The following is an 11,675-nucleotide window of genomic DNA, read 5'->3' as shown; positions in this document are numbered from 1 at the left end:
AGTGTCATCAGGCTTGGCCACACCGCCTGTTCGAGGGCACGCGCTCATTCCGGATGCGCGCACCCGGGGAGGGTGAAATGACGAATGGGGACTTATGGGGCATCCTAAATCTGCCGGGTGACCTGGTGAGTGCTCTGACGGCCCTTTCGCTTGTGGGGCTCATTACTGCAACATCTGTAGCGGTCGTTTTTAAAGTCACTTCTGACCGAGTCACCCACGCAGTCCCCGCCACCTCCTGGGTGTCCCCATTCATTCTTCGAGGAATAAATAATTCAGGGAGGAACCTAAAACGTAGCCTCAGCTCCTGTGGAATTTATGTGTCGTGCAGGACCACAGCAGCAGTTTCTGTTCACCAGGGATCGCTCCATAACCTTTAAAGGACCTGAGTTGCTGTCCCCCTGTCCTGGACAGAGGCGTGTGCCGCATCAAATGGCATAAACGGTGTCCATAGACGGATGGGGTGTTCGGAGCCCCAGGAGGCTGTCCGGTGTGCCCTGTGCCCCGCGGCGCAAGCCCGGCCGTGCTGGCAGACGCACTTGCCTTTGTTTCTCAGCAGCCCCGCTGCACGCAGGATCCTTAACGTGTGGATTTCAACCTGGGGCCCGCGCCTTGGAGTCACCTGGGGAGCTCTTGAAAATGCCACTCCCGGGCTCCACCCTAGAATTTTCTTTTAATTAAAAAAAAAATTATTTTTTGTGCTGTTTATTTTTGAGAGCGAGAGGGAGGAAGCGAGCAGGAGCGGGGGAGGAGCAGAGAGAGAGGGAGACACAGAATCCGAAGCAGGCTCCAGGCTCCGAGCTGTCGGCACAGAGCCCCACGCGGGGCTCGAACCCACGAGCCGTGAGATCGTGACCTGAGCCGAAGGAGGACGCTCAACCGACGGAGCCACCCAGGTGCTCCTTTATTTTTTTTATTTATTTTTTATTTTTTAAATGTTTATTGTTTGAGAGAGAGCGCTCGCATGTGGGGGAGGGGCAGAGAGAGGGAGACTGAGCCAGCCAGGTGCCCCCTCTGGGGACTCTTTTATGAGGGCACTAAGGCCACTCGAGCTTCCATCGTCATGACCTAGTCGCCTGCAAAGGCCCCACCTCCTCATACCATCACCTTGCGGGGAGAGGATGTCAACAAAGGGAGGGGAGGGGGACACGAGCATCCAGGCAGTTGTAGTTTCTCAGTTGTCACCTTGGGTAGGCAGAGCTCCCTGGACGTTCTCTTTAGGATGGGCCACGAGACACTGCGTGTGACTTGAGGCCAGAAAAGAAGCACGGGCTCTGAAGGTCGGGGTAGAAGCTTCGGGCGCTGTCGTAACCCACGCCTCTTGTCACTTACCGCTGGCTGGCTGGCTGGCGTGGAGCCTGCACCTGCTGGGTCCTCCTTCCCGGGTCCTCGTGGCGCTTCTCCAGTCCCTGAGCCAGGCTGGCTGTTGGCTCCGTGACCGAGGGCCCCAGCTTCTCCTGAGGGACGCCCCCATCTCCGGAACCGCGGGCCGACCGACACGGGCTCCCGTCCACCTTGCGGATTCCAGCCTGCCCTCGGCCCCCCACTTCACGTCCACCCTCTTTCCCGACCGCCCGCCCGTAGACTTCCAGCTCCCGCGTGAGGCATGAAGGCTGTGTGAGCTGAATGTGGCCCAAGTCCCCCCAAGTCAGTGCTTTCCTGCCAGGAAGAATGAGATAGAAAGAGGATGCCCAGTGCACGTATGTTACAAGTCCCCAGCATGGCGTTGCAACCAACAGCAGGGGAGTGGCGAACCCTGGCACCCCTCTAGGGCAGAGTGACAGACCCCCCCCCCAATATGGTTTTCCATTGTTTTTATCAACACGGAAAAGGTTCACAATATGGCGGTAAGCGGTGGTTCTGTTTTTGTTCTCTATGTGCATATACACAGTAGATTGATTTTTTAATAGGAAAAAAAAAATACCTAAAAGGACCAACATGTTTAACAAGGGGTAGGTAGGTAGGTTGTTTTTTTCCCAAAGTTTGTTTATTTTGAGAGAGAAAGCGCGCGAGCAGAGAGGGGGCAGAGAGAGTGGAGAGAGAGAATCGCAAGCAGACTCCACGTGGTCAGCGCAGAGCCCGAGCGGGGTCTCCGTCTCATGAACGGTGAGATCACGACCTGAGCCGAAAGCAAGAGTCAGGTGGTCAACCCACTGAGCCCCCCCCCCCCGGGCGCCCCAGTTGTTGGTTCCTTTTTAATGGATTTTATTTCTGGGGCGCCCGGGGGGCTCAGTCGGTTGAGCATCCGACTTCGGCTCAGGTCACGATCTCACCGTTCATGAGTTCGAGCCCCACATCGTGCTGTCCGCACAGAGCCTGCTTCGGATCCTCTGTTCCCGTCTCTCTGTGCCCCTCTCCCCCCTTCTCAAAAGTGAATACACATTAAAAAAATTTTTTTTAAGGAAAAGAAAAAAGGTTTTATTTCTGAGAGCACTTTTAGGTTCACATCAAGAGGAGAGGAAGGTGCAGAGAATTCTCCAGAGAGCCCCCTCCCCACACGCATCCACAGCCAACCCGACAGCAGCCCTCCTCTCCAGAGTGCTCGTGGGTCTCAGCCACTGAATCCACACCAAGTCATTATCACCCGAAGTCCAGGGTTTACATTGGGGTTCGCTCGCCTACATTCCATGGGTTCGGGGGGACGTGCGATAACACACATAGGCCACTCCGGGACATGGACGTACAGGACGGTTTCACCACCCTAAAATCCTCTGTGCCCTGCCTATTCTAGGGAGTATTTGGAAGTTTGTTCTGTATTTGTTTTTCATTTTTCCATTGGTTGTATAGTGAGTGTGAATTATTTTTGTAATAAAAATTTTCTTTTTATGAAAAAATTTTGAATGTTTAGTTTTTGAAAGAGAGTGGCGGGGAGGGGCAGAGAGAGGAGGAGACACAGAATCCGAAGCGGGCTCCAGGCTCCGAGCTGTCAGCACAGACAGAGCCCGACGTGGGGCTCGAACTCACGCGCTGTGAGGTCATGACCTGAGCCGAAGTGCAAAGCTTAACCGAGCCCCCCTCCCCCCCCGGGCGTCCCCCAAATAATGTTATTTTAAAGGAAACCCCAGTTCTTCTGGTCATTCTCTCTTAGAAACGGCGCTGCCCTGGAGCCTGCGGGGAAATGCTGTGTTAGCAATTCCTCCCGCGTGGGGGGCTCTGGGGCTGGGGCCGCCCTGTGCAGGTGCCCGCCAGCCGCCCAGGTGCGCCGCAAGTCGCCACCGGCAGGGCGGCGCTCTCGGGCCGCTCCCTGCTCCCCCAGCCCGCGGAGGGGGCCTGCCTGGACCTGCGCCCCTGCTCGGCTCCGGCTCCGGGTGGGCGGCGGGGACGGCGCTCAAAGAGCAGAGCAGGGCAGAGCCAGCCGACGGGGGCTCGCAGACAGGGGGCAGGGTTCCTTTCGGGTACAGGCCCTGCGCAACGGGGCGCAATGGCACCTGTGTACCTCGGGCTCCGGGGGAAGGGCGGAAAGCCGCCCGTCTACATCGGTTACTCTCAAAGCTGGTTTGACCTGGGGCCGAGTCCCCACAAGTCCCCGGGGAGGGGCCAAGGGGGAGACAAAATTAAAAGGCGTCCAGCGCCCTCTGTGCTAGCAGTGGATGCATTGAATCAGAGAAGATGCGCCAGCGTGCGCGGAAGAAAAAAAAAAAAAAAAAAATATATATATATATATATATATATAAACTTAGGGACTCATTTGAATGGCCCGTAAACGTTCCAGGAAGAGCACTTCCGGCCCCATTCTGACCCTAGCAAGTCGCCCCACCTCTCTGAGCCTCCTCTGGAAAACGGAGACGCATTTATTTCGTATGCTTTAGCCTTTTTATGAAGGATAGCATGCTTCCTGCACCTCTCCTTCTGTGATTTGAATTTGTTTTAAGATTTATCCACGGTGATGCACATAGCTCTAATTTAGTGGTTCTCAGGTGGAGGGGGTACCGTCGTTACAACTGGGGTGTCTATCACAAGCCAAGGGTGCTGCCTAACGTTCCAGTGTCCGAGGACAGTCCCCCCCACAGGAACGATGCCCCCCCAAAACGTCAGTAGCGCCGAGGCTGAGAGACGCTCTCCAGTTCACCCGCTGTAACTGCTCTGGGCCACACGGCAGTTTCCCCCATCCGGCCTCTGGTTGAGACTCCCCATTCAATACTTCCCCGATCACTCTTGTATACATGTTCCCGCTCCTCATGCTGGATTTTCTCCTCCAGGAGGCTTACCTAGGAGTGGAACTGCCAGGACTCGGGGGTGAAAAGCACATTATACGAAATCATATACGGATTTATATCCGCATGTTTTTCTTTTGTAAAGAAATTCTTACCGGGCGCCTGGGTGGCTCAGTCGGTTCCGCGTCTGAAGTCGGCTCAGGTCATGATCTCATGGCTGGTGGGTTTGAACCCCGCATGGGGCTCACGGCCTGGAGCCTGCTTCAGATTCTGTGTCTCCCGCTCTGCCCTTCCGCCTGCTCACGGTCTGTCTCTCTCTCTCTCTCTCTCTCAAAAATAACTTTTTAAGAAATTCTTTTTTTTTTTTTTTAATTTTTTTTTTCAACGTTTATTTATTTTTGGGACAGAGAGAGACAGAGCATGAACGGGGGAGGGGCAGAGGGAGAGGGAGACACAGAATCGGAAACAGGCTCCAGGCTCCGAGCTGTCAGCCCAGAGCCCGACACGGGGCTCGAACTCACGGACCGTGAGATCGTGACCTGGCTGAAGTCGGACGCTTAACCGACTGCGCCACCCAGGCGCCCCAAGAAATTCTTAATATATTGTCCATGTTATTTTTTTATCTGTTACATGCATTTCCTGTATCCTGTCTCAGTCATGGCTTGTGCTGTTTCCCTGGTGTCTTTTGTGGTATACAAGATTTTTATTTTAATGTAGTTGAATGTATCAGTCTCCCAAAGGTTTCAACGCATTCCTTTTGCCTTTTTAACCTCCTGAATTTTTTTGTTTTAATTTTTTAATGTTTATTTTTGAGAGAGTGAGACAGAGCATGAGCGGGGGAGGAGCAGAGACAGAGGGAGACACAGAATCCGAAGCAGGCTCCAGGCTCCGAGCTGTCAGCACAGAGCGGGGCTCGAACCCCATGATCGTGAGATCGTGACCTAAGCCGAAGTTGGACGCTCAACCAACTAAGCCACCCAGGTGCCCCACTCTTGAATTTATTTTTATGCACGGCATGAGGAAGGGATATAATTGTATTATCTACTTCTCATCAATACAACCACATTATGTTAGCGCTATGAATATTTTCAAATTTTTATTTTTGTCCAGCATTTTGTTTTGAAAATTTTAAATGTAAAGAAACGTTAAAAGAGGGCGATGAATACCTCAATGCCTTCTGCCTGGATTCACCAGTTCTCAGCATCTTACCATGTTACACTTTTTCTACGCATCTAAGTTTTGGTTTTCACTGAACAATTTCAATACTATGATACCCCACTCCTAAATACTGGAGTACTTATTTCCAAGGAATAAGGACTTTTCAAAACAGAACAACAATCCTGTCATCTACATTTGCTATGATTATCTAATTTGTGGTCAAATTTCTGCAATCATCCCAAAATTCCTGTCGTTTTTAAACAGATTTTAACTCTGGGACCAATGTAGGATCACACCTTACATTTGGTTGTCCTGTCTCTTCAGCTTCCTGTATGTAAAATATTACGCTATTTATTTATTTGAGAGAGAGAGAGACAGAGAGCAGGGAAAGGGTAGAGAGGGAGAGAGAGAATCCTAAGCAGGCTCTGAGCCATAGCTCAGAGCCTGACGCGGGGCTCGATCTCAGGAACAGTGAGATCATGACCTGAGACAAATCGAGAGTCGGACACTTCCCCAACTGAGCCACCCAGGCTCAGGTAGGCCTTGGCGTATCCCTCCTGCAGCACGGGATCAGGAAGCACGAAGTATTCATTTGCCTCGTTGTTGGTGATGCTGAGTTTGGTCATTTGGTTAAGGTGGTGCTGGCCAGCTGCCTTCGTTGTCGTTAGCCCGTAATTTAGGGGACTCAAGTACACGCTGAGGGTGGGGGGAGAGCTGAGTTCCACCAGGAACACAGTCACAGGGACTCTCGGGGCCTGGTCGGCCTGTCGTATAGGAGGAGCACTTGGGCCAGGCAGTGGGGACTCCCTGTGAGGAGCTGGGGTCTCGTTGCCCCGGAGCCCTGGTTCTGCGCCCCGGGAAGAGGGCTCCAGGAGGAAGCAAGAATGAAAGAACGGGGTTTTGCGTTTCTCTTTCAACTGCAAAAGACCCCCCTTCGGTATTCAGGACACATCGCTCAATTTTCATATAGCAGGTTGTAAAGGAGGGTGTATGCGAGATGAGGCCTTTATTATTTTAAGAAATAAAACAGAGGGAAAAGGCAGCAGCAAGCAGTTCAGTGGTGGAAGCTTGGTTCTGCACTGGAGAGACTGGATTTGCACCCTGGACTCTGCCTCTTCCTGGCTGGTGACTCTGGGCAGCTCGTCCACCCTCTCTGTGCCGGATAGCCATTGTTTCTTTGTGCCTTTCCTCTGGCTGGGGAAGAGAGACCGTCTCCCTTGGTAGGGGGGGAAATGCTGGACACAAGGCAGAGCCCGCCTGGTGAGGACCCAGCAGGAGGCAGGCCTGGGACAAGGGCAGTGCCCCTGGCAGCGTCTGGGCCCTCAGGGACAGCAGCGAGGGCCTCTGGCCACCGAGGGCGGGATACTGCCTCGCCTTCGTACATCTAGCTCCCCTGACACGTGCCTTCGAATAATCTTTTCTGCTCAGGTCACCCGGAGTTGGGTTTTGTGCTGTGCCTGAGCTCTCTGACCAGGACACCTTTGGAGCCTCAGTGTTCTCGGCTGTAAAATGGCTTTGTTAATAAGGCCCACGTCTCGGCTGCATTGACAGGATCCTTGAAATAAGGATGGTCAAGCCTGACCACGGTGCTTACGACTGGGTTTAACAAATGCTGGCAAAAACTGCGTGGGTTTGCTTTATGGAAAAGTACTAGAAATGTATATCAGAAAATATTAACTGTTATTAGCTCCGAATGGAGGATTGTGGGTGGTTTTAATTTTAAAATTATTATTATTTCGCTCTTCTGTATTTTCTAACTTGCCTGCAGTCTGATTTGTGTTCTAAAAAGGAAAAATAAACAAGCTTCCCCTCCCTGGGCCTTTGCCCTTAACTCTTCTGGCCTGAGATGTGCCGGGGTCCTTCTGGGACTGGGGGAGGCTGGCCTAGCCAGGAGTGCAGGGCCCAGGCCAGGGGTGCAGGCAGGGGGTGAGCCCCCTCCGAGCCCTGCCCACCCCGGTCTGCCGGGAGATGCTGAGGGCTGATCCCGAGGCGCCCATAAATGTCTCATAACTGTGACGCATGGCAGGGGAGGCAGAAACCGCTAACACGGCAGTCCTGTTTATTTAGAGGGGGCAGGTGGGGGCAGGGGGCAAGGCGAGGCTGCCTGCCGAGGGGCGGGTGGGAGGCATTTCCCAGACAGCAGAGCTATTCGGATGAAGCCAGGCTCCCCAGGGCTCCTCGCTCTGCCCGCCTTAGAGCTCACTGCAGGGGCGCAGGGAGGAGGGAGAGGCAGGCAGGAACAGAAGTGACTGCAGGCCCCACCCTGGGCCCCCCCACCCCGGGCAGATGCCCCCTGCCTGGGGTTTCCAAGGCTGCCGTGGCCCTGGGTTAGACACTGGGCTCTGAAGTCAGGCTGACTGGACTCAACTCCTGCCCCTGGGCTTAGCTAGTGTGCTTTCAGGACAGTTACTTCTCTCCTAGCCTCCCTTGGTGGACCTCCACTTCCCCTTCCCAGAAATGGGTATGACAGTCCCTTCTGCAGAGGACAGTGGTCCCCTCACCCTGGGGCAATTTTGCCCCCGATCTGCAATGCCTACATCCACCGTGGGTTATCACACCAGAGAAGGGGGTGCTAGGATGCCGCTAAACATCATAGGGTGCAGAGGACCACCTCCCGCCACCCTCCTCCCAGAAGCATCCAGCCCTGAGGTCAAAGGCACTGAGGTGGAGAAGCCTGCCCTGGGTGAAGATGAGCATTTAGTGCCACAAAGCGTGCACGGCGCCCGCAGATGGCGGCTCACATCCAAGCCGGGGCACGGGGACCTTGGCCTCTTGACCTCTCAGAAGCAGGTGTCGAACCTGAGCTGGTGGACGGGGCGCACTGCTTCAGAGAGGCTGGGCTACGACTCCGGGCCCCGCTAACCTTGTTTCCTCCTTCCTCCCAGCTGCTTGGAAAATGTCAGAGTTTTCCAAATGGCCGCTGGCAACTTTCCCTGCACCCTCCTGCTGAGGTCGGGGCCCGAGTGGCCTCCGCAGGGACCCGGGCTGCCGCTCTGATTTACGATGAACTTCACCTTCCGGCCCTCGCTCAGACCAGTCCCAGGGAAGCTGACACAGCGCTGGTCCAGCTGAGAGAGGTCGGAGAGGACAGAGAGCTGCCCACAGAGGCCCCTTTCCTTCTGGACCCCTCAGGAGCTTCCCAGGGCAACACAATGGAGAGTGTGTGTGGGGCCAGATGGCCCCTCCCTCACTTCTGCTGACTGAGCACCAGAGGGAGGGGTAAGAGAGCAGGGCCAGAGCCCTAAACTGGGCCACTAAAGCTGGGTGGGGAGTGGGGGGGGGGGAAGGGGAGGGGCCTTTAAGGAACTTTCTAGAAGCCCCACCCATTGCTCCTGCTTCCATTTCATCGGCCAGAACTGTGCCACGTGCCCATTCCTATACACACGGAGCCCCAGAGATGTCTTATTTTCACTGGGAGAAGTTCTGTCAGTAAGGAAGAAGGTGAAACCACGGGGGGCCTACGGAAGGCACTTCCTTCGGGAGCTGCCCCTGCAACCTGGTGTTGGGGATGGGAGCTGAGAGACGCCAGCAGAGTAGGCCTTTGGCCTTGAATCCTATTTCATAACCAGTTGTATCTCCCCCTTCCTGTGCTGCATTACAGTCTGGTTGCCCTCGAGGCCAAGTTTTCTTGAACTGGGTTTTAGCCTTGCTTTGGGGGCGAGAGCGGGGGAGGCAGGTCTAAACTTCCCAGCCTGGAAAAGAGTGGCTGCAGGTGCAGGCCGTAGAAGCAACTGGGAACCAGAACCGATCCGTGAGGTTGGGAACCTTCTGGAAGGGAGCCGGCCGGACCTTCTTGAGAGCAAGCAGTGGGAAGTGCAACCACCCAAGGGCAGGACAGACCCAGGGGACCCTCCCATGGCAAAGGGCCTCAGTCGATGGGTCCCATTCTGTCACAACTCTCAGGCTGCCGCTGGGTCCCCTTGGCCACCCCGTGTGTGATCCTTGGGAGGGAAAGGGGAAGCAGAGGGGGGTCCGCTGTGGATTTCGTCTACGGATTCCAGCTCGGGGCACTGGGAGGAGGCTGACACTGGGCCTGAGACACGGGTCTGAGAGACAGACCCATCCTGATACATGAATCGGAGCATGGGAGTCAAGCTCGTAGAAGGTACCACGTCACTTCACTTTGACTTCTCAGGACATCAATGTCCACCACGTGCTTTTGAATTCAAGGACAGCTGGGGAAAAGTGCCAATAAACTTTGGCCTTTTTCTTTTTTTAAGGGAAAGGAGGAAGCCAACCATCTGGGGGAGCCCCTAACAGGTGGGTCGCTCTTGGCCAACGGGGGCGAGAGGGCTCCGCTATCCACACCCGCAGGGAGCAGGGCTGACCGTTGTCATTCACGGAAGGGCCCGGAAGCGGGGGGGGGGGGGGGGGGGGGGGAGTTTCTCCACGGCTATTTTGGGCTCCTCTTTAAATTCAGAACCCTGCTGAGCAGACACGAACACAGAAAGAAAACAGATCCCGGAGGCAGCAGTGAGCAGACTCTTTACTCTGGCGGATTATACACCATCAACCACCTGTTCCGGCTCGTGTCCCCCTGAGAGGGGCCGGTGAATACAAACAAAAATAGTTCTCTACAAAACCAAGTTTCCAGCCTTCCCAACCCTCCTTCCTAACTCCCTCCCCCAGACGGTGAGTTCCTTGGTCACCAGGCCTCACGGAGTCTGGTGGGTTGCAAAGGAAAACAAAGAAAGAAGAGTTGTAGGCAACAGGAGTTCGGGGTCCGCTGGCCTATGGTAAGCCAGGGACAGGCGCAGGGGGTGTCTGCAACAGTCGCATATGTGTGTGTGTGTGTGCGTGTGTGTGTGTTGGGAGGCAGACCTGGAGGTGTTGAGGTGAGAATTTCTCCCCACCCGCTGTCTCACCACCAGCAAAAAAAAAAAAAAAAAAAAAAAAAAAGGGTGGGGGGCGGCAGGTGATACAAAAGAAAACCTAAGACCCAAATCGCAGGCGGCCGGGGCCAGAGCCCCCACAGCGCCCCCTGCGGCGGCGGAGGGCAGTGCCGGGGCGGGGGCAGGTGCCACTGACCGCGGCGGGAGGAGGCGGGAGGGCTCTGCTGTGTAGCACCTGGGAGCAGCTCGGGCCGCACCCTTCTCGCCGCCCGGCCTCGGGCGCCGGCCTCCGGGCCCTCGAGCCCCCAGGGCCGCCCCCCCCCGGGCGCGGGGTCCCCTCCGGGCCGGGCTCAGCAGCCCAGGCGGGCGGCCAGCCCCAGCAGCAGCAGGCAGCCGAGCAGGGTGGCGGGGCGCGGGGCGGTCCCGGGCGCGCGGTCGCAGTCCAGGCCGCCGTCCTCCGCGGCGGGGTCGCAGCGGGGCTGCTCGCAGCGCACGCCGGTGTAGCCGCGCGGGCAGGCGCAGCGCTGGTTCTGCAGGCAGGTGCCGCCGTTCTGGCAGAGCAGCTGGTCATCGTCACACACGTTGGCTGCAGGGCGGAGGGGCGGTTAACGCGGGCGGTGGCCCGGTCCACCCCCGCCCCCCTCGGTGGAGCTTCTGCGACTGGGACGGGCCGGGGGGGTGTTGGAGGCCCAGGGCGCCCTTGGTGAGAAACGCCCCAGCGTGGATGGTGACGGGGGCCAGGCGAGAGCTGGCCCCCGTCTCCTTCCCGCCACTGCCCTCGGCTCTCCCCGCCCACCGGCCTTGCGACGCACCTGCTCTCTCTCCTCCAGAGCTTTGCACCTGCCTTTCCCTGTGCCAGGAGCGCCCTTCCATCATCCTTCCCAGGCTAGCGCCCGCCGTCCTTTCGGTCTCGCCAGGCCACCGCTTGCTCGGACGGCTTCCCACCCTCCCGCTCCGCAAACCCGTCCTCGTCAGCCAAATCCCACCAACCGCCAACTCCGCCTCTGCCTCCGACTCCCCGCTCAACCGGCCCCCAGATCCGCCGCCTCCCGGTTCCCACCTGGCACCGGCTCCATTCCCGGGTCGCCTCAGGCCTCGCCCTCCGCCCCGGGCCCCGCCCCGCCCCCCGTGGCCCCGCCCCTCGGCCGGAAGCCCCGCCCGCCGGGCGCGCACTCACGGTAGCAGCCCTGGCGCCAATAGTGCGTCGGGAGGCAGTCGTCGCACTTGGGTCCCGCTGCGCCCTCGCGGCACTCGCAGAAGCCGGTCTCGTTGCACCGGTCGTGCACGGAGCCGATCGGGTTGCAGTTACACTCTGGACGGGCACGGGCACGGCGTGCGGTCAGGGCGAGCTGTGGGCGTCCTCCGCACCGACCCCCGCCCCGCCCGGCCCCGCATCGCTCCAGCCTGCCCCCCGCCCCTCCCCGGTGATGCACCCCACACCGTGTCCACGGGTCCACGTGCGCCCACGGCTGCCCGACGGGCCAGATCTCGAGGGAAGGCGGTAGCATCCATTAGCCACTCCCTCCCCCTGGCC

The 11,675-nt window shown here is 57.2% G+C and overlaps 1 protein-coding gene across 16 annotated transcripts in view; it reads right to left on the bottom strand.

The window, feature by feature from the left end:
- Nucleotides 1-9,777: 9,777 nt before the first annotated feature.
- Nucleotides 9,778-11,675, bottom strand: part of NTNG2 (netrin G2) — a 67,688-nt gene continuing 65,790 nt past the window's right edge. For all 16 annotated transcript variants that reach the window (XM_023242884.2, XM_023242888.2, XM_023242890.2 and 13 more), the window contains 2 exons: nucleotides 11,319-11,453; nucleotides 9,778-10,727 (listed from right to left, as the gene is read on the bottom strand). In XM_023242884.2, the coding sequence (XP_023098652.1) occupies nucleotides 10,492-10,727; nucleotides 11,319-11,453 (371 nt within the window). In that variant the 3' untranslated portion in view covers nucleotides 9,778-10,491. The remainder of the gene's footprint in view (nucleotides 10,728-11,318; nucleotides 11,454-11,675) is intronic.

This window comes from Felis catus, chromosome D4 (genome assembly GCF_018350175.1).
Source record: "Felis catus isolate Fca126 chromosome D4, F.catus_Fca126_mat1.0, whole genome shotgun sequence".
Classification (NCBI taxonomy): Eukaryota; Metazoa; Chordata; class Mammalia; order Carnivora; family Felidae; genus Felis; species Felis catus.
This window is presented reverse-complemented; position numbering and strand designations above follow the sequence as displayed.